A 23,946-nucleotide genomic window follows, 5' to 3' on the forward strand; every position below is an offset into this window, starting at 1 on the left:
CTCTAATTTTAAACATTTTTGGCTGTATCTATTCTAGAATGTCACCATTGCTATTATATTTGTTTTGCAGAGATATTTAACAGAGGAGGGAAATTTGTAGGTACAGCCCATTGCTGTACTTCATAAGATATAATTAAATATTGTTACTTCATGTGATACTGTTCTCATCAATTTATCACACAAATTTTCTAAGTCTACTTCATGTAAATTTCTTGTATTTTGATTTATGTTGACTTTTACATTTTACCCTATTACAATACCAGATCCTTATCAGGATCTAATATTTAGAATGGTAGGCTAGAGGTAGGTGTTGTTCGGGAGGAAGGAATTATTTAAGCATGATGTGTTGTGAATTGATGCTGTTTCAAAATTGAACAAATAAAGAGCTCACACTTTGCTCCAGTCATCATATATCACTTGGTAAGCCACATTATTTGGCTTGTTTCAGATAAAGTTATCACACTGAAGAGATGGCCTCATTTGGTCAATATATCTCTCACTGGCCAACCCAATTCTAAGAAGGTATCAAAGTGTGTAATACTACAACTTTGTAACAGTGGCAACATTATAAAAACAATTAATGTTTTTGTTCTTTTAGCTCATATATATATATATCATCATCATCATCATCATCGTTTAACGTCCGCTTTCCATGCTAGCATGGGTTGGACGGTTCAACTGGGGTCTGGGGAGCCCGAAGGCTGCACCAGGCCAGTCAGATCTGGCAGTGTTTCTACAGCTGGATGCCCTTCCTAACGCCAACCACTCCGAGAGTGTAGTGGGTGATTTTATGTGCCACCGACACAGGTGCCAGACGAGGCTGGCGAACGGCCACGCTCGGATGGTGTTTTTTATGTGCCACCGACACAAGTGACAGACGAGGCTGGCAGACGGCCACGCTCGGATGGTGTTCACCGACACATGTGCCAGACGAGGCTGGCGAATGGCCACGATCAGATGGTGTTTGTTACGTGCCCACAGCATGGAGGCCAGTCGATGCGGTACTGGCTACGGCCACGTTTGGATGGTTTTCTTATGTGCCACCGGCACTGGTACCACAAAGATACAAATTCCATTGATGTTCATCTATTTTGATTTGGTTTGATTTGAGTTTCACTTGCCTCAACAGGTCTTCACAAGTGTCACAAGAAGGAAGGTATACACAGGTGGACTGACTACGTCCCAGGTAGGGCCACGGGTTATGGCTTCACTAGTCTTGCCAGGTCTTCTCACGCACAGCATACTTCCATAGGTCTCAGTCTCTAGTCATTTCCTTGGTGAGACCTAAAGTTCGAAGGTCGTGCTTCACCACCTCGTCCCAGGTTTTCCTGGGTCTACCTCTTCCACAGGTTCCCTCAACTGCTAGGGTGTAGCACTTTTGCACACAACTATCTTCAGCCATTCTCGTCACATGACCATACCAGTGCAGCCGTCTCTCTTGCACACCACAACTGATGCTTCTTAGGTTCAACTTTTCTCTCAAGGTACTTACACTCTGTCGATTATGAACACTGACATTACACATCCATCGGAGCATACTGGCTTCATTTCTTGTGAGCTTACGCATATCCTCAGCCGTCACGGCCCATGTTTCACTACCATGTAGCATGGCTGTACGTACACATGCATCATACAGTCTGCCTTTTACTCTAAGCGAGAGGCCTTTTGTCACCAGCAGGGGTAAGAGCTCTCTAAACTTTGCCCAGGCTATTCAGAGTTTCAAAAATGAGGTGCAAATTTATTTGGGTAAGCATTAGCACAACAAAAATGCTTTCCATGCATGGATAAGTATCCATTAACCCCTTAATGGATCAATTATTTCGAAATGGCATTTCATTTCAGAGCATATTTTTATTTCCTTTTTTAATTATATACACTGTGTTAATTATAAAAAAAAATTTTTTATCTTGTTTCCTTTATTTTTTATTATAGAAATTAAAATGTACTTTTACTCATTTGGATTTAAACGATTAACTCGGACATTAAAAACAAACATATAACTTAACTATCTTTGATTTGTTATAAGATGTATTGCTTTTAAATCAAAGGAAATTTTTTTAAAAAATGAGATAATCAGTTTATTTAGAATGATAATTTTTAAAACAAGGAGTTACACACAAAGTTATCTTGCAGACATCACACATTTATCTGCTTTCTCTTCGAATCTTCTTTCCTTCAGCATCTCTCTTCTCTGTGCATTTTGCACACTGTCTTGTAGGGTTCTTTTTCTTATCACTTGGTGGTATTTCCATAGGAAATTGACCAGCTGGGACAAATATTGTTTGATGTGGGATCGATGATGGTCTTCCTGGTTTTGTGGGAGGCAATAAGGGCCTATATTTTTCAATAATCTTGGTGATTATTTGCATTCTAAATTTCAGCAGTTTCATAGCAGAAGCTGAAGTTCCCAAAGATGCTTTATACAAAACATAAGCATTCCAGATAGCCAAATCCATCAAATGAAAAAATACTTTTTTTTTTTTAAATAATGCGAGTAAATTCATGATTGCTAAAAAATGAAGTGACACAAAACAAATAAACTTGAGTGCTAAAATTGAAAGTTAATTTTGACCGAGTATACTCGTCTGGTTCTAAAAAGATACATTTGCGATGCATGAGTAAACTCAGGATAATCCATTAAGGGGTTAAAACTCTATATATACACTTATGTATGTATAAAGTCTATGTAACATTTTCAGAGGTAATTTTCAAATATTTAAAATTGTGAAGTATCACCTACTTATTCTCCTGATTTCAAACAATGTGTATTTTTACTAACATTACATGTCATTATTTGCAGCTAATTTGTTTTCTTTTTCTGTTTCTGTTAGGAGGGCACTGAACATAATACGCTTACACAATCTTTCTCAGCTGAAAGCTGCTCAATGTCAGAATATTACGATGCTCCTGAAGCACTGGAATCCCAAAGTGACACTACATCTGAAGTAAGTTGGTTTTTAACTATTTTTTTATCAATCTGATATCAATGATACATTATTTTACTGGTCATGATTCTGTGTAGTTTAACCTTATTGGATTTACCTTCATTATTCCTTCCTGTGTCTTCATCTTCTGTAAGTTCCTTGATCACTTGGTATTTCTTTGCCCAACACTCATCCTCTGTATGAGCACATGTCCATCCCAGCAGAGTTTCCTCTCTTGTACACTACAACTGATTCCAATTACATCCAGTTTTTTTTCTTTTTTTTTAGCTTCTCCCAGTTCATTTGTACTCCATTGTTCATGCTCACTAACATTACACATCCAGCAGAATATGCCTTTCAAGATTTTGCTCACTCTCTATATTTAATGTCCATTTTTTGATATGATGCAACATCCACTACATATGCAAACATGATAAAATCTGCTCTCAACTTAGAGAACTTTTTCCACTCTCTTCTTTTGGCTAACATGGTTTCAGAATACCCACCTTCACTGCTAATTTAGTCTCCTAGGTAACAGAAATAATCACCTACTTCTGAGGACCCTTATAAACATTTGGAGAAATTAATTTTATGGGTCCTCTTACATCACTAGCTAGTCTTATGCATCTTCTACACTCAAAGTCCTTGTCTATTAGTTTGCTTGTGATCCTGCTGTTCCTTTTGTGCACCCATAAGTTACATGGACATACCTATTGTGCATATTGAGCAGGGTCACTTCCAGAATGCATTCTTCTCTCTTGCTGTCAAAAGCACCCATAAGTTACATGAACATACCTATTGTGCATATTGAGCAGGGTCACTTCAGAATGCATTCTTCTCTCTTGCTGTCAAAAGCTTTTGTCTTTATTTTAAGGTCCTGTGATTCTATGCTTTGCTTCCATGTTTGAAATTTCTCTTTTAATTCTTCAACACACTCATCATCATCATCATCAGTTATGAGAATTAGGTCTTCATCATACAGAAGTTTCCACTGCTATCTCCTGGATACCTATCAATGATGAACAGAAGGGATTAAAACAGGAGTCCTGACAAACACCTGTTTGAATACTAAATTCCTGATCAAACTCATAGCTAACTCTCACTTTACTAATAGCATCTCTGTACACAACTGCCTTGGCTCTCACAAGCTTTTCATCCACTCCTAACTTTCTTAGTGCTTGCCTGACTACAATGTGGAACTCTGTCAGGGGTATTCTATTGGTGAACAAATGCTAGATCAAAATTCTTTGTTGAGTTACCAATCAGCTTTATGAAAATCCCAATAGAGATTGTTGTCCACCTTCTCCAGCACTGTTATGAACACCTAGAATGTTTAAAACCTTCAAAAATATTTGAACAACATGGACAAAATAACTCACAACATGCCTTGAATGCTGTGCTGTGTTTCCCTCTCATAAAGATTGCAAAACAGTACTAAACCAGATAAAAGCATGACAGATATAAGTCATAAGGCTAACAGGTTTAAACAGTTTTTGCTTACTTTCATATCAAGACTGCTCATGTAGAACTGATCATGGCTTTTCTGTAATAACAGTTCAATATTACTTATGTTGTCATCATCATTGCTGTTATTACCAACATCATTATTGCTCCTACCAACACCACCACCACCATCTTCATTTTCATTGTTTCCATCATTATTGGCTTTATCATCAACACTGTCATTTCTGTCATCATTGTCAACATCATCATTTTGACTAACATTAAGGACTTCCAATATGATAATTCAAAAGGGAAGCTTTTCACTCATGTTTAAGAGAAATTATTTGAGCTAAATACACCAACATTGTTGTAGTATTAGTTCAGAATATTTGCAAAGATATACAGTTATTTCTTAGAGATCCTCTCTGTAAGTCACAAATAACTCTACTTCAAGCTTCCTAGCTGATAATAACAGCCAAAAATAACTGCCACTTCTACCTAGTGACCAGTCACAACAAAAGGACATTTTACATTTATCCACGTGTAAATAGCTAAACTTCACAAATGTATTTGTACTTTTACTTATGTAGCAAGAGTATAAACGACTAAGATTTGATTTTAATCTTTTACTCTTTGATTATGTTTTCTACTCTTACTAATTACTATTACTAATAATAATAATAATAATAATTCTTTGTTACACTACTGCCTCCTTACTCAATTAGGACTGTTAATACTATGTACTTATTAATGGTGTTCTGATAATAATTTCAATGTTAGTCACCTGTAAATTAACCGTTCAAATTTTATTTCGGAGTGAATCTATCCAAGCCAAGCTAACATAGAAGTTAGTTTCCAGTTGACTTTCATTTTCATTAAGATTTATCTTAGAATAATAAAAAAGAGTTGGTTCTTATTTCACAGGTACACAGAATCTGTAGAATGATAATTCTCTACAATAGAAAAAAAAAATTATCAAAATTTGATAAGTTAGTCATAGAAAAAGCAGTAGTCTAGAACTGTATCTGCTTGTTAATTGTGAATACAGTAAGGTTGCATGTATGCATATATATATGTATGCATATATATATGTATGCATATGTATGCATATATATATGTATGCATATATGCATATATATATGTATGCATATATATATGTATGCATATATATATGCATGCAAGTGAGTGTGCGTATATGTGAAGTACCACAAAAAAACACCTGGAACATACTGCAGTCCTCTGACTCATGGGTCCTATTAAAAAAAAAACATATTAAATGCCAATGGCGATGTATATATATATATATATATGAAGATATTGAGATTATATGTCTATCATTTTTAGGTATTTTTGATGACTTTAATTCCTACTCATACCTTTAAACACATTAATGGTTGTTTTATTCATTATCAGTTATCAGCCTAAATGAATCAATGATACAAATACTAGATCAGTTAAAAACAATTCTCTATAGGAATACCAGACTATTAAATGGTTGGTATAATGATTGATTGGGTCAGAGCCAATTGAAATGGTATCTTTCTAGAATTGTTTTGTTGTCATCACTTAAATTTGTCATAGAATTTCAGGTGAGTTAAGTATCTTGTTCCAACATCTATTTTAATAACTTCACTAGGATACTAGCTTAAAATTGAAGAACCAATAGTGGGAACTATTCTACCTTATTGAGTACAAAGCAGCCAATACTGATTGGTCAAAACATGTTCATGTAGGTGTTCATACCTTTTATGACAATACAATTCATTTCTCAAAGCTGAGAACTATAGTCAGGCCATGCTTTTACACTTGGAATCTCAGATGGTGAGAGGGTTAAAAAACTAGGGAGAAGTCTTGTTGCAGAACAAATAAACTAACAGACTTCATTTAAAGAGCACCTGTTTTCCAGTTTCCTTACCAGACTTCACATTCTTCACCTATATTTATTGACAAGACTCAACACATATACACACACACACACACATGGATGTGATGTGTTTCTGCACAGTTTCCATCTGTCAGATTCCATTCACAAAGTATTAGTTAACCTAACACTACATTAAAAAGAAGCTTGCCCGAAGTGTCATGCAGTAGGGACAAATTGGAAATTACGCATTTATGAATTAAATTTCTCACTCTAGCCAAGCCTGTCTTGTTACTAAACTAAATATCATTGAAGCACTCTAAATATTATGGATATTAAACAGAATTTTACAAGCACAGGTGTGGCTGTGTGGTAAGAAGCTTGCTACTTAACCACATGATTCCAGGTTCAGTCCCACTGTGTGGCACCTTGGGGAAGTGTCTCCTACTATAGTTTCAGGCTGGCCAAATCCTTGTGAGTGGCTTTGGTTGCCAGAAACTGAAAGAAGCCCATTGTGTGTGTGTCTTTGTGTCTGTGCTTATCTCACCCACTGTTTGACAACTGTTATTGGTGTTTTTATGTCCTCATAACTTAGCAGTTCAGCAATAAGTAACCAATAGAATAAGAACCAGGCTTAGCAAAAAATTTAAGTATTGGAGGTCAATTCATTGATTAAAGATTCATCAAGGCAGTGCCCCAGCAAGGCCACAGTCTAATGACTGAAACAAATAAAAGATAAAAGATAAATACAAAAATATAAATAATGTTTTTAACCATTAGACACAAAATCTCAGCTATCGTATGACAAAAGACAAATGTAACTAAGTGCATAAACATGACAGGTGAAATGATATCAAACAGGTATCAAAATTAGAGCAATGGTCTCAATTTACTGAGAAGTTATAGTCCCTCCTGCATACAAATGCCATTAAACTAAATACGATACAGGTAAAAATGATAAAAATTTAGTTCTTTTTTTAATTTTTAAAGCAGTAATAATGTTATAAAATAAAAATATCTAATGAGAAGTAAAAAGTTTTTTATTAATTAACCTTAAATTATAATTTCAAACATACTTTGTGCTACAGTTATTTCTTGGAGATCTTCTCAGTAAGTCATAAATAACTCTACTTCAAGCTTCCTAGCTGAAAATAACCGCCACTCCTACTTTGTGACCAGTCACAACAAAAGGACATTTTTTAGTTATTCACATGTAAATAGCTAAACTTCACAAATGTATTTGTACTTTTACTCATGTAGCAAGTGTATAAACGACTGTAAGATTTGATTTTAATTTTTTACACTTTGATTATGTTTTCTATTCTTACTGATTACTATTACTAATAATTATAATAATAATAATAATTCTTTGTAACACTACTACCTCCTTACACAATTAGGAGATAAATCTAATGTTTAAAAATGTTCAATCATAACTGTTAATACTATGTACTTATTAACAGTATTCTGATAATAATTTCAATGTTAGTCACCTGTAAATTAACTGTTCAAATTTTATTTTTTAGAGTGAATCTATCCAAGCCAAGCTAACATAGAAACAACACATATTAAACAATCAAATTCATAAAGCAGAAATTTCCAAAGAAATTTAAAAATGAAGCCATTATATATATTTAGTTAATATCAATGTTAATTTTTTTTCTTTTGTGGTTGCAAATTAACAAATTACATAAATTTCTCTAATTTGTTATAAACTTAACCAATTTTGGTCATTACCTTATGAAGAGATTCATTGCTGTTAGAATACAATTATTTCTGTTTCTATTTATGTAACATTCTTTTCATTGATAAAACTTTGACTTGTATTCACACCGAAACAATGTTCATCACTTGGAAGTCTATTTAAGTTTATGGTGTAGCACTGTAGCCCTCCTTCTCTCTTTCTCTCTCTCTCTCTCTCTCTCTCTCTCTCTGTCAGTGCATTACTATCATTTCCAACAATTTGTTTTGTATGCCGGCCTGTTGTTGCTTGGCCTGGTATTAGCTTGAAACTGAGTGGGGTTGCTTGCTAAACCAGTTTCTGTGTCATAGCTGACACTTGCTCTGTACTAAAATTCTTTCCTCTGATATATCTTCCTCCAGTGAATTACATTCAGTGGTTTATCCCAAACAGACTAAAATCTTACAGGAAAGCTCTCTTTACTAGTAATACTTGGCTGGCAGTTTAATTAGTAAGAAGCTTTAATTACTATTCTTGTTTGCTCTAGGCGGTAGCAAAATGTTATAAGAATACTTAACATGTTGGGGATGGGGGTTAAAAGCCAACTGTTAATATTGTCTAATTTATTTCTTACAGGCCTCTGATGAACCTTCTAGTGAGATCTCTGATGAAGGCAATGAAACTGATTACAACAGCAAAATTAGTAGTAAGTATGCTTGGATTTTAAACTATCTCAGATAATTGTAATTGTGAGTACACTTTATGTAAAGCATGTATAAGGATAGATACATTAGAGCATAATATTCATTTAATTATATCCAGAGATACCTAAAGAATGTTCCTTTGTTTAGTGATTCTTCTTGTTTTATCTCTAATTAGATTAAACAGATTGTTGACTCAAACCTGGACAGTTACCTGGAACATGAACCAACTCTTCAAGACATTTTTCTTAGTTACTGGTGTCTTAATTAAGAATAGTGTTTATTAAGGTTCTCAGATAAATTCCTCAATAGTTGTGTATGTATTAGAGAGATTTGTTTAAAATTAATAATCACCTAATACTTAAATGACCTAATAAAACTTCATGTGTCCAGTATTGGTCATAAACAGAAAACTGTTTACTGACATCCCTTTATTTATCACAGTTCTTAGATACAGTGTTATACAGTAATATCAGATTCCTTTGTTAGGAATATGAATATTTAGCAAGCAGTATTATGCAAAATTTCATAGTATTGCTAGCTGGGATAACTAACTAAATATATATATATATAATATATATATATATATATATATATATATATATACATACATACATACACACACACACACATATATATATATATATTGTTATATTTCGGAATGGTCATTATGCCAGTTTAGCCAATAATTATACAGGCTAGACTAACATTTTATCACTGACCTAGTTAAATATGACATACTCTGGTTGAACCATGTTACCCTGTCTTGGCTTTCTACCTCTGATTTGTATTTCTGTATGTGGAATCATATTCAACATTGATAACTTTTTAAAATGACTTGTAGTAAAATAGTCAAGTTACAAGCTAAATCCTATATTTTCTTAATTTATAAGATTGACATCATCCTAAAGGGTCTCTCTAGATAGAAGTGTAGCTTGTCTTGAAGTTTGTGACTTAAAACTACAAATTTTACTTCTACCAACTGCTAAATGTTTACTGAAAAACAATAAGCATGACATCACAGCTTGTCATGATGCAGTCTTCTAACTTGACAGTTCTTGTGAAACCATCCTATCCATGTTGCCAGCTTGGAAAGTGGACATTGAATGATGATATGGAATCTTATTTGATATATAAAACTGTTCTGAACATATTTACTATATTGTTGTATGGCTAAATATCTTTGAAACATACATGCCTTAGATTAAACATTAAACTCAGTTCCACTAACAAACATTTAATAATTTATCAATACAAGGTTTTATTTAAGATTTATTATCTTATGTTTGTTGTGCTAACAATTAGTGTACAGAAGACATAACTAGATCACTTAAATCTGTAGAAGTTGAGGAGTTATTCATTTTCTTATCAAGTATACGTTTCCCAGAAGAAAACTGAATTTATTTATAATGATGATGTGAATGATGGTAATTTATCTGATTATTAAATATTGACTGACTGAAAATAGCTGTAATGCCATTGACATAAGACCATTTCATTTCAGTGTCGGAAGGAGAGTTGTCTCGGTCCTTTCAGACAGGTCGACGTTCCAAGCTACCAGTTCCAAAACCCGATACAGGTGATGTTAGTCTGTGGAATCTTCTATGCAAAAATATCGGAAAGGATCTTACAAAGATTTCTATGCCTGTCACTTTAAATGAACCATTGAGTTCTTTACAAGTAAGTGTTAATAATAATTTAAAATGTATACTTACATACAGCAAGGTTAAATGTATAACTTATGTCTATCTTCACTATACACATGGACATTGGTAGTTACTGCACAAAGGCTGTCATCAGTATTAAATTAAGGTTAGGCCTGGTTTTCTCTACAAATACACCACAAGATGGAAAGTTCGCTTTTTGTTATATAAGACAACCTTCAATTTTGGTGTGATTTTGGGGCTCTAAAAGGTTGTCTTTTTGAAATATACAGTACTTAAAACTTTAAATACATGTTGTCTAAATACATGTTTGCATTGGTTGTACTTTGGTATATATAAAAAATGGTACTAAAATGGATGTTTCCTGCCACTTATATGTATATTCATATATAGTTATATTTTCAAAAAAACTATTTAGCTGTCTCACACAGCTCTGATTCTCAATGACTCTCCCTTACCTTTTGGCATTCCCTTTCCCATACTAACAAATCAATCAACGTTTTATAATAATTGCTCTTATTACAGGCACAGGTTGTATTGTTAAGAAGTTCACAGCTGCAAGTGTCTTCTACCACAGCATTGAGTTGACCACTAGCTCTTCAGTGAAATTTGGTAGACATAAAGTGTATGGAAACCCTGCAAAGAGACTAACTTTGTTTTGTTTTTTTTATCTGTGACCAAGTTTAACACTACTCTCTGGCCCTTGGGTTCCTTCACTGCAGTCCAGTCAGACTAGATCTGTGGTATGAAGATAACTTCTTCCTCTTACCATTTCAGAAGCCTTAAGTCATGGGTCTTAGCCTTCCTTCTATAACCATATCACAAAAATATCTTTAATCTATTTGCTGAGATATTAGAATAAATACTAATACATACATATTTATGTTAGAATCATTTAATTGATGGATAGCAAATAGGTTTGGTTACAACTATATTCATTTTTAGTTTGATTGCAACTATACTTAATATTTGGCTTGGACTGGCTACAAATATCCTAACATTTATTTATGTATTTGTTTCAGCGATTATGTGAAGAATTGGAGTATAGTGAGTTGCTGGATAAGGCCTCTGAATTTGATGATCCTCTAGAACGAATGGCAAGTGGTTTATATTATCAAAAAAATAAAGAATATTACAATTCTAAAATTGTGAAACAATATTTAAAGTGTCACTACTTAATAACAAATGTTACTTTTGTTGTTTAAAAATTATCTCAAATTTGTAAATCTGTTTCATAGTTCTGAAATATGGGTGTAAAAATCTATCAGTAAAGCATCAAGTCTTTAATGTATTTGGCCAACATGCTTAACAAATGTTCAGTATCACTTTAAGGAATAAATTTATGTAAAATTAAACAATTTCTCTTTTTGTTAAAATAAAAAGGAAAAGTCTACAAATATTGTTTGATAAAATGATTTAATAATTTTTCGATAAATATATTAGAAATTGTTATATGTATTTTCTTTTGTTTATTATCCAGATTTATTTAGCAGCATTTGCTGTCAGTTGCTATGCAAGCTCAGCACATCGTGCTGGTCACAAACCATTTAATCCAATCCTAGGAGAGACATATGAATGTATTCGAGAAGATAAAGGATGGCGTTTTATTTCTGAACAGGTTAACTCATCTCACTTACATCATTGCTTTATTGAAAGTTCAGTCTTAATTTTACTATTCTCTGAATCTAAATGAGATCTGTAGAGTGCTCTAGCTTCAGATCATAACTTTATATTGTGTGTACATTTTTCAGAACTCATTTTCCAAAGCATAAGTCAACAAAGTATTCTGTCAAATGCTGAGTCTATTTAACATTCTCATGTCAGCTGCAACACTCCTTTAGTTAAACTGATATAATATGAATCATAAAGAGAGTAAGGCTATGTTAACTTTTATGGTATTAAAAGTCCAACAACTAATATCATTTCTAAAGCTAACAACTAATATCATTTCTAACACTATTATCTCTGTAGCACATCAAAGCAGAATCAGTATTCAAACTATAATGTTATAAACCTATTTATTCCTTCACTGTAAAGTAAGTAGCGTTCTGTTGACCTCTTATAGGTATATATCAGCTAACATCTTACTAAACTGATCACCCAACTCAATTGTTTTCTTTGCATTAATTTATCTTTAAACCAAAATAACAAAGAAAAAGAAAAACAATTATGGAAGAAAGTAAATGCTTGTTAAATGTTTAATTAGTAAACTAAATGAAATACAGAATAGTCAACAGTTGTTTGGTGAGATAATAGTGTTGTATTTATTTATTCATTTATTTTATTCTGTCTATTTGTGTCAATGTCCTACCCATTCTCTTTTTGTCTTTATATAATTTCTCTTGAAGTATCTCCATATTGTATCATTCATTTACCTAGGAGAAAATTCAATAGAGTACAAGAAATGTCAAAGATAAAATCAACCCCTCTACTACAAGGCATTAATCTATGTCACATAAAACATTCAGTTTTGCTCAATGTTTTTTGGTATTGCAATATAATCTTTTACTAGTTTTAGTCATTGGATAGCTGGGACATTACCTTTAATCTTATCAACCCTGGGACACATTTAATGAGTATCTATTTTAATAAACCTGCTAAGTTATGGGGTATAAAAGGACACAACATATACAACACCAATAGGTTTTAGACTAGGTTTTAACATAAACACACACATATGTATAGGCAATTGATATCTCAACTGCTCTATCACATTCCACTTACAAGGGGGTGGTCATACCATGACTAAAAGATACTTGCTCAAGGTGCTACCTGGTGGGATCTTAACCTCATAGCCATTGCACCTTTCAATATATTGCACTTAAAGACGATTAGAAATATTTGAAGATGCTAATAAGTCTACCTTGATACAGAGAAATCATGAACAGTTAGACTGAGATAACTTTGGGCTGGGAAAAAATATTTCAAAATTGATATGAATTATTTATATTAATGATTATTTGAATTAATTTCAGGTTAGTCACCATCCTCCAATATCGGCTTGTCACTGTGATTCTAGAAATTTTATATTTTGGCAAGGTGAGTTAATAGAATTTTTTTCATTCGTAATAATATTCTAAATTGTTTGACATTTGTTTTCTCTATGACTGAATTTAGAATTTAATATTGAAGACCATGGCTTCAAATATCACAAAATTTATACAAATCATCTATAGTGATATCAGGGTTACCATTTTATAGTTGTAATGTCAATTAAATGATACACTATAATTTAATGAGTATGAGAGAAAGAGGGGTCACCATCTTGTACATAACAAGAAAATAGAAATTTGCGAGGTGTTTGTGATAAGCCATAACATATTTATTACTGGAAGGAATGCGTTAACACATAAGGTTAATTGAAGTGAAGCTTGTAACATTACATGAATATATTCTGTTTGCAATCACATGTCTCCAAGTAAGTGAGGCAAACGTGCATGCAAGCTGGTATGTAAATGCAATGGCTTCACCCAATGCATGTTGAAGAATCAACAGGCACTGAATGGCATGAATTTAGAAATTCCTTCCTTTATATAGGGGATGAACTGGAAGTCTCTGACTTCCACATAAACCGGAAGCTTCCAGAATGTTCAAGAATGTTCTAGAAGGTTCAGGGAGGTTATTTTCATTAAATCCCTTTTCCGTTTTGCTTCCTGACTTGACTGCCAGGGTTCACTACACATCTCTTATTATCTCCCATAAAAAATGGCTGGAACACTTGCATTGAAATTTGCAAAACTGTTTAAATTTATTTTTTCTTTTATATTGGTATGGTAAAAAAAAAAAGAATTTCATGAGCAATATAAAAAGGAAACTATTCTACAGAAGATTGCTAATTCAACATAGTTTGTATATTCTTAAGTATCATAAAATTTTCTTAAATATTAAATAATTTTTTTAATTCTTTAAACTTGTTTATCTTTATTTATATATCTACGTATATCTACATGTGTGTGTATGTATGTATGTATACACACACATCATTATTGTATCATTTATATTTGTTCGTTTTTCTTTTCAGATGTGCGAATAAGAACAAGATTCTGGGGGAAATCAATGGAAATACAACCTATTGGAAATGTGAATGTCTTTCTACCTAAGTAAGAATATTTTGGAGTCTTTGTCTTAAAAAAAATGAAGGGTTTAGAAATGGCAGGAAGTGATATTGTACACTATATATATTTATTTGAGTTACATATTCAATCTTTTGCTTTATGTTTGTTTTCCCATGCGAGCATGGTTGGATGGATACATATTATCGATGTGTTGTTTTTACAGTCAAATGCTCTTCCACCTCCTAACCATTGACTGCACTTGTCTTTGAAAGTGCAGAGATACCCAGTGATTTAGCAAGTTTCCATGTTAAGTAAAAATATAAAGATACATACTCACATATATGCACATCCACATATATACATATAACCGGCTTCCACACAGTTTCCATCTACCAAATTCATTCAGTAGACGTTGGTCAACCTGGGGCTATAATGGAAAACACTTACCTAAGGTATCATGCAGTGGGATTGAACCCCAGACCATATTATTGTGTTGTGAACTTTTTAACCAAATGGCCACTTATGCACTATTTGACTTGGCTAAAAATATTGACAAATAAATACAAGGTGGTATCAAAAAGTTCCTGGACTAGTTCTGTAGCAAGCCAGCAGATGGCAGTACATGGTTGCATGTACAGTGAAAGCTAGCAGTGACCTCCATGAGGCAGTGTACTAAGTGATATTGCTGTGTGTTTACTTCACAAGTTGTGAAATTTGTGTTTTTGTGATCACGTGTATGCTGTAGTCTGTGATTTTGTATGGACAGGAACAAAAAGACAATGTGAAATTTTGAGTTAAACTTGGGAAGTCTGCTGCAGAGACATTGAGCATTCTTTGGCAAGCTTATAACAATGAGGCAATGGGTTGTATGCAATGTTTTGAGTGACACAAGCACTTCGAATGCAGAAGAAAGTCCCTGGAAGATGATGAGCAATCGGGAAGACTTGCAATGAGTGTCACCCTGGAAATGTTGAGAAATGCATCAGCTTGTGCATGAGGATTGTTGGAGGACAATCAATGACATTGCTGATGTTGTTGGTCTGTCATATGGGACTGTGCAGGCAATCCTATGGTCTGAATTGAACATGCAGTGTGTCTCTGCCAAAGTGTCTCCCACCTGCTGACTACTGAGCAGAAAGAACATTGCTCTAAAGTCTGTCAAGATCTCCAACAACATGCCACTGATGACCCATTCTTCATGTTGAGGATCATCACCAGTGATGAGAGTTGGGTCTATGGGTAAAAACCCTGAGATGAAGCAGCAGTCATCACAATGGAAGAGCCCTTCATCTCCACAACCAAAGAAAGCATGACAGAGTTGCAGCTCAATCAAGAGCATGCTCATTATTCTTTTCAACATCAGTGGTATTGTACATTGAAAATTTGGCCCCCAAGGCCAGACCATCAATCAAGAGTTCTACTGCTACATTTTTGAAGCATTTGAGGAAGGACATTTGGCAAAAGTGACCAGATCTGTGGAGTATGAAAAATTGGCTCCTTCATGATGACAATACACCCTGTCACCAAGCTCTTCTCACTCATGAGTTTCTCACCAAAAACAACATGATATTGCTTCCACACCTGTCCTATTTGCAAGATTTAGCACCTGCAGGCTTCCATCTTTTACCCAAGATGAAAATGCTGCTCAAAGGTCACTATTTTAAAACTGTTGTCAAGATCAATAGTGAAATGCAGGTTCTTGAGTCAGTTACAGAAAATGACTACCAGGCCAGATTCCAAAAGTGGCAGGATGCTGGGACCAGTGTATTGTTGCACAGGGTGACTCTTTCGAAGGAGATGGCGTTAAACCGTATGTAAATAAGTTATTTTTCATTAAGCATAACTAGTCTGGGGACTTTTTGATGCCATCTCATTTAATGAAAAAGTTAAGGTGAAGTTTAACACTGATGTCTTCGAGTTGTCATGTTCCTTTCATTCTTATTTTTGATAGACTCATTTTCTGAGTCCATTCTAACTTGGAAATGTTCACTTTCTGAGTTTTAATAAAAATATAAATCAATATACTGCAAAAGTTTGAACTCTGAAATAAACTTTTTTATTCATAAAGGATGAAAATAATAATAGTAGTCAAAACTGAAGTGGTACTGATATTTTTATAATCAACACAGTGTCACAAAAATGAGTCATGCAATTAATAATGACATTCAAATGTTTAACAGTATTTGATAGTGTTTGCTGATTATTAAAGGATATACATATATAAATATATAGACGCATGCATGCCATCAATCCAAGCCATCAAGCCATCAATCCATCCATGCATACAAGCATGCATGTTCCTGCATAGCTGTGTGACACCTTGGGCAAGTGTCTTCTACTATAGCCCTAAGCCAACCAAATCCTAGGGATGAATTTGGTAGATGAAATAGAGATACTTTGCTTGAAAAACAGGTAAAGGTTAACATCAGAAAGGGTATCTAACTATAAAATAAATGTCCCATTCATATATTCACCTAACCCATCCTGGCATAGAAAAATGGGTGTAAAAACAAATGAAAAATTATATGTATGTATGTATGTATGTATGTATGCATGCATGCCGACATGCAATGTCTGTGCAAGACCCTGCCTCAGTAAAGCTGGACTCAAGAGTCATCTTCATAGTCATAAAACAAGACAGATGAGTGACAACCTGGCCACTGGTGGTGGTGTAACACACCATACTAATCATATCTGTCGGTGTGTAATTCGGCAGGAGGACTTAAACAACATTCAAAGGTACATGAAGCCCAGTTACAACTACAGCCGGCTATTACCAGTAAAGGTTTTAGTTGCCAATTTTGTACAAGACATTGTAGATCTTTAGCTGGGCTAAAAAGTCACATTCGATCACCAGTAACAGTTAAGCTTTGTGCAATGGCCATACTCAATAACGAGGGGTCGCCATAATGCATGCATGTATCAATCAGTGGGTTTGTTTACATTTGCTTTCTTCAAAAATCATAACGAGTGGTGTTAGTGTTTCTTCTGTTGTCAACAAATCATCCACTCATTTTTCCATTTTGAAAATGTGTGAAATAAAAGATCCCTTACTTGGAAAATCAATGAGTACTAGTTACAGAAAGAGCATTTGGCTGTTAAACAATGTCAAAGTAGCATATTTTCTATGCTTGCATAAAAAAAAAAAAACAGACATAAAATGAAAATTTGATTGAATGAAGGATTTATTATATAGATTGGCATTAATTTATTGTATATCATATGGATGGCATCTTTGTGTAATATTGTACATTTACATAGTGATTCTCTCATGACTATTTTAGCATGTAGTACTGTGAAATCTATGCTTTGCTGAGGAAGTCTAATAATATTAAAATGTCTCCCGTACTTAGAAGACTAATTAGAACAAAGATAGTCATTGATTAATATTCACTTTCCTCTACTTAGTTTTGATTCTAACTCATGCCAACATGGAAAGTGAATGTTAAATGATGATGATATTTTAGTATATGAATTGTTTAGAAAACTCCCCAAAAGTTGCTGACTTTTGCTACCCAAAGTAATTGAGGAAATGTGTAAATTTTAAGTGATGTTAGTGGAAAACATTTGGAGAATGAGAGCCATTATCAACAATACTATTGTATATAGGATTGCATTGGATAATGTGATCTAAAATAATATTATGTCTGTACAACAGATAAGACTGTCAAAGCTGAAATGTTTTAGTGATAGGTTTGCTGAATCAGTGCTGACCTGGAGTTAAACAATAACACAGGTAATGATTTCTTTACACAGATAGATGTGAATGACAGCAAATTATGTGACTGGAAAATTTCTAGTGAATGTAAACAAGCATGATTTGAGGTGTGGTAATAGCACAACTGTATATTAGTTATTGTTTAGCTCCAGGTCAGCAGCCCTGGTGAGCAGGCCCATAATCAAAGGTATCCCCAATGTGACAATTCAGACATCTTCCTCTTAAGATAGCAGGGTGTGAAATGCAGGACATCTGGCTGAGTCAAATGACTATTCAGTCTTTAGTTCAATGTCTGTAGTATAGTAGTGTCAGTGGTTACAAACAGATACAAGGGGAGATTACTATGTAAATTGGTTCAGTGTGAAAATGTTATGTGATGCTAGAAAGATGTGAGCTCATTAGCTTGTTTAAATTTAAACAAATTAGAAAGGAGAGAATTTGATAGAAAGTTAAATTCTTTTACCTTCTGACATTATTTTAGATTTGTTCAACTCCTGTTAAATGACTCAGTTAAAGATAATAAACAATGTTATCACATTGGCTCAAAATCCACAAAATCGCAAAAGTGTCTAATTCATTGAATTATTGTTTGTACTCACCTGTATCTTATGTTATTAGCCCCTAGAAGTATAAACTATAATATATATAGGAGACAAGCTACTATGTTTCACAGTGAATATTTACCTTAATTAATAGTGTGCTTACTTCAATAAATTCCTATTTCTCATATTACTTGTAGAATGCCTCTTTCTGTTCTTAGAGATAGCTGGGCTGTCAAGAATAATTAAATATTAAATGTACATATTTTATCTTTGTTAATTGTAGATATAATGACCATTATCAGTGGAATAAGGTTACAACATGTGTGCATAACCTACTTGGTGGCCAACGATGGGTTGACCAATATGGAGAAATGCACATGAGGAATGGAGATATTTCCTGCAAAATTACTTTTACAAAGGTATGTATACATTTTCATTTCAGATACATTTCACACACACACTAATAATAATAATAATCTTTTCCACTCTAGGCACAAGGCCCGAAATTTTGTGGGGAGGGGGCCAGTCGATTAGGATGAAAGGATAAGTTGACCTCAGCAGAATTTGAACTCAGAATGTAAAAAAAAGGAAATACCACCAAGCATTTTGCCCGATGTGCTAATGATTCTACCAGCATGCCACCTTAATGATAATAATGAGAATTAATTAGCTTATGTTTGAAGAATTGGAAAGTAGATCTCTACTCAGGTGACACAGTCTTAGGGGAAGTTAATATCAAGGGAGGAAATTTTCCAAGGTGACTCATTATCCCCTTTAATATTTCTTTAATCCCTCTCAGTTTAGTATTAAGGAAGGCAATGGCAGGGTATCAGCTCAGAAATAATAAAGGGAAAAATTAACCATTTGCTCTATATGAATGATCTAAAGCTTTTTAGTAAGAATAAAAAAGAGATAGATTCCTTAATACAAATTGTAAGACTCTTCAGCAAAGATATAGGCATGGAATTTGGTATAGATAAGTGTGCAATATTAGTCATAAAGGGAACAGGTAGTCAGCAGTGAAGGCATTCAATTAACACATAACCAGGCATTAAAATCACTGAAAGGAGGGGAGAGTTATAAGTATCTAAGAGTATTAGAATCTGACAGAGTACTAACTATATAAATAAAAATGAAAATTGAGACAGAGTATATTAGAAGAGTGAGGCTAATGAAGTCAAAGGTAAATGGTCCGAATCTAATGAAGGCTGCAAATACTCGGACAGTATCATCACTTAGATACTCAGCAGATTGGACAAAATCTGAATTAGCAAATCTAGACAGAAGAACAAGGAAGGTATTCAATATGAATGGAGGACTTCACCCAAGAGCAGGAGTAGCAAGATTATACTTACCTAGAAAGGAAGATGGTTCATATCAGTAGAAGGTTGCATGAAGTTAGAGTAGGTATATAGTTAATAGTGAAGAAAGTTTATTAAGATCTGCTAGAGCCATAGAAGGACATAGGGAAACCAAAACACCATATATGTAATAGTGAAGAAAGTTTATTAAGAGCTGCTAGAGTCACAGTAGGACATAGGGAAACAAAAAAGCCAAATGAGGTTAAAAACCACAGAAAAGAAGAAAGATTATCTGACTGGCAGAGAGGGCTTTGCATGGTAGATTCTCAAAGATAGTTGCAGGAAATAGTAACAGTGAGACATAGTTATGGTTGCAAAAGGGAAGGCTGAAAAGGGAAACAGAAAGTTTGTTAGTTGCAGCACAAGATCAATCATAGAGGACTTATTGTATAAAAGTCAAGATAGACAAAAACCAGGTAGATTCCCAATGTAGGTTTTGTAAATCAAAAGAAGAAAGTGTTACTCATATAGTAAGTGAATGTGGCATGCTCGCACAGAAGGACTACTGCTAAAAACGTGACAACCTAGGGAAAATAATCCACTGGGAGTTATGTTGAAATCTAGAATTTGACCATAATGATAAATGGTATGAACATGAACCCTGTAGAGTACTACAAATATAAGATGTTGTGGGACTTTAACATTCAAATGTACATAGTAATAGAGGCTAGAAGGCCTGATTTAGTAGTAGTAGACAAAGAGAATAATTGACTTTACAGTCCCAAATGAAGAGAATGTCAGTATGAGAGGTATAGAGAAATGCGACTAAGAATTTTGTCTAGCATGATAGTGATTCTGCCACCTCACTGCCATAATAATAATAATAATGATAATAATAATAATAATAATTATAATAATAATAATGATAATAATAAAATAGATAGATATAAATGCTGTCTGGTTGACTCCTTCACTGGTTAATAAATACATTTTTGACAGATAAGCACTAACTTTCAAAATCGTAAGGGATTTAGTTTTAATGACATTAGATATTAACTGTTGCTGGTTGCAGACATTTGGCGGGAACCAGTAAATGAGTATCAAAATGGTGTATTGAACAAGTTGAACGTATTAAATATTTTTAATTTTATTGATTCTCATTAATTTTTTTGTTGTTCAGGCAAGTTATTGGTCAGGGAAGAGACATGAGATCTACGGTCAAATATTTAATCAAGATAACAAAGTGGTCCATAATTTATTTGGTAAATGGAATGAAGCTATTTACTGTGGTGCTTCTGCCCCCTCTGCTCGCTGTATATGGAGACCTGGTAAAGTCATGTTTACTTTTTTATTATATTTATACATGTGTATGACATTGCTATCTTTAGAAATTGTTGTGTGTATATGTTTATAGATGTCTGGGGTGGATATATATGTTTGTGTGTGTGTGCATAGATTTGACTGTTTCTTTAAATGCTTTGGATATATATATATATATATATATATATATATATATTCTATTTTAAATCCTATCTTGTATGCACCCACTAGGAGATGATTGCATATCCAATAGGTTAAAACATAGTATATATTTTAATATTACAGATATTAAATTTATTAACCGCTCTTCTCAGACAATTCATCAGCTAAATATTACTTGGGAAAATTATATTTTTTGAAAGAAACTATCTTTATTATTACTTTTCCCCACACATATTTTAATGTCTAAACTTGGAGAAAGTAATTCCTTTTCTATTTAAAGAAAAGTATCCACATTATTCTGTTTTAAATGTCTACATTAATAATTGTAATATTTTACCAGGTACCATGACTGATGATCATGCTCTTTATTATGGGTTCTCACGATTTGCTATTGAACTCAATGAACTGAATGAAGAGGAAGCACGTTTCCTTCCTCCCACAGACAGTAGATTCCGCCCTGATCAAAGGTATTTCCTTCCACATTATTTATTATTTATATATAGGGTAAATTAATAACTAAATAAATGTTCAAGACAGTGTCAAGGGCCATGATAACATTTCTTCTCTACTTAATACAAGAGAACCTGGAGATACATGGCAGATACCTCACATACATGTAGTCTCCATCCACCCATCCATCCATCTATATATATATATATATATATATATACAAGGGGAAGTCAAAAATTATCTGCACTTTCGCCATAACATCTTTATTATTGTCACCCTGCCTTCTGCACATGCGTGCTTATAATTGGTACTATTGTGGTCATGAGATTGATGTTTGAGCCTGATAGCCCTATTTTTCTTTCTGGCTTTATAATTTAAGCATGGCCGCTCCACTAGCAATGTGCACCAAAGGAGAACAAAGAGCAGTGATCTGATTTCTCTGGTCGGAAGGTGTGTCAGTTGCTGAAATTCACTGGAGGCTTTTAGCACAATATGGGGACAGTGCACTATTGTGCAGAAGTGTGCATGAGTGGATCAAGAATTTTAAAAGTGGCCAGACGAGCATGACCTACTAAGAGAGAACAGGATGCCCATCAACCTCCACCACTGATGAGAAGATGCAGTAAGTTTGAGAGATGGTAATTGTGAACCAGCGAGTTATCATTGATGAGGTAGCTCATTCTCTGCAGATTAGTCATGGTTCTGCTTATTAAATCATCCACAATGAGCTCGGCTTCCATAATGTCTGTGTAAGATGGCTGTTAAGAGAGCTTACTGCAAAGCACAAGCACAAATGTCTTGAGATCTGCCAACATTTACTTGATCACTACTACAATGAAGGCAATTTTTGAGCAGGATAGTCACAGATGAAATGTGGGTCCATCATTATGAGGCAGAATCCAAAATACAGAGTATGGAGTGGAAACATCCTGGCTCACCAGCGATGTAGAAATTCAAGTCTCAGTCTTCTGCAGGAAAGTTGATGCTTGCTAACCCTTCTTTGGGACTAAAAAGTGTACGGTCAATGGTGCAAGATACAGTGCTTTGCTGGCCAACAAACTGAAGCCAACAATTCACACCAAATGCCGAAGCCTATTGAAGAAAGTTTTATTGTTGCATGACAATGCATGCCCACACACGACCTCCCGGACTGTTGAAACCATTAACCAATTAGGTTTTGAGGTGCTGAAACACTCTGTCTACAGCCCAGATCTTGCTCCTCCTAACTTTCATATCTTCGGACTGCTCAAAGATGATTTACAAGATTGTTGATTTTCTGTGGATGAAGATGTGAAGGAAGTGGTGCATAAATGGTAACATGACCAACCAAAAACCTTCTTCTTGGAGGGAATACATAAGCTTGTGGACTGCTGGAGCAAGTGCATTGAAAAGGAAGAAGACTATATAGAAAAATGACGTACTTGTTTATCCCATGCTTTTGTGTAAATAATTGAAAAGAATGCATATAATCTTTGACTCCCTCATATATATATACGCTACAATATTCAAGAAAACAGTTAGGGATGTGATTAATATTTCTAACTGATTGAGTGACCAGCTAGATGCTCCCTATTGCTACTGTTATTGCTGTAGTGGTGGTTTAGCTTTAAGTAAGTTCTTATTAATGAGAATTATGACAAAGGACATTCCAATCATGATCATCCTTTTTTTTTTTCTAGACATTATGTATTCCAGACTGCACAATCCAATATATTCTCTTTTTAAGACAGTAGGGTGTGATTTGAGGGTGATTTAATTGTTGTTTATTACAGGTCGATTAACATGTACAGGCTCCACCTTGGAGTAATTTTGGTGAGGGTGTCATGACTTCATGCTAAGATTTTATAAAATGACTTTTCAGCATAATTTTGATTCCCACTTGAAACTATTAATTATTGTAATGGTCTTGAAGTAAATACAGCAACTTTATTGCTTGATGAGCCATCACAGTGATGTATCACAATGTGGCATATGTCAAAGATGTCAGATGATTGGAAGGGAACAGTCAAAAGACCTGACCAAAAGTGGGAGAAGAGTTACAAGGCCACTTTTGGACTCTGGGTATTGGTTAAAACAGATGTGTAGTTAGAGTCTTTGCATATTCTAGCTTCCGGCCAGTGGTTG

The 23,946-nt window shown here is 34.1% G+C and overlaps 1 protein-coding gene across 9 annotated transcripts in view; it reads left to right on the top strand.

The window, feature by feature from the left end:
* The window catches only part of LOC115215917 (oxysterol-binding protein-related protein 6), a 270,837-nt gene that overhangs the window by 238,299 nt on the left and 8,592 nt on the right, over positions 1 to 23,946 (top strand). For all 9 annotated transcript variants that reach the window (XM_029785276.2, XM_029785277.2, XM_029785275.2 and 6 more), the window contains 10 exons: positions 2,832 to 2,945; positions 8,546 to 8,615; positions 10,115 to 10,290; positions 11,297 to 11,371; positions 11,755 to 11,892; positions 13,250 to 13,313; positions 14,296 to 14,374; positions 18,873 to 19,008; positions 21,071 to 21,218; positions 21,713 to 21,839. In XM_029785276.2, the coding sequence (XP_029641136.1) occupies positions 2,832 to 2,945; positions 8,546 to 8,615; positions 10,115 to 10,290; positions 11,297 to 11,371; positions 11,755 to 11,892; positions 13,250 to 13,313; positions 14,296 to 14,374; positions 18,873 to 19,008; positions 21,071 to 21,218; positions 21,713 to 21,839 (1,127 nt within the window). The remainder of the gene's footprint in view (positions 1 to 2,831; positions 2,946 to 8,545; positions 8,616 to 10,114; positions 10,291 to 11,296; positions 11,372 to 11,754; positions 11,893 to 13,249; positions 13,314 to 14,295; positions 14,375 to 18,872; positions 19,009 to 21,070; positions 21,219 to 21,712; positions 21,840 to 23,946) is intronic.

The sequence above is a fragment of the Octopus sinensis genome, linkage group LG9 (assembly GCF_006345805.1).
Source record: "Octopus sinensis linkage group LG9, ASM634580v1, whole genome shotgun sequence".
Classification (NCBI taxonomy): Eukaryota; Metazoa; Mollusca; class Cephalopoda; order Octopoda; family Octopodidae; genus Octopus; species Octopus sinensis.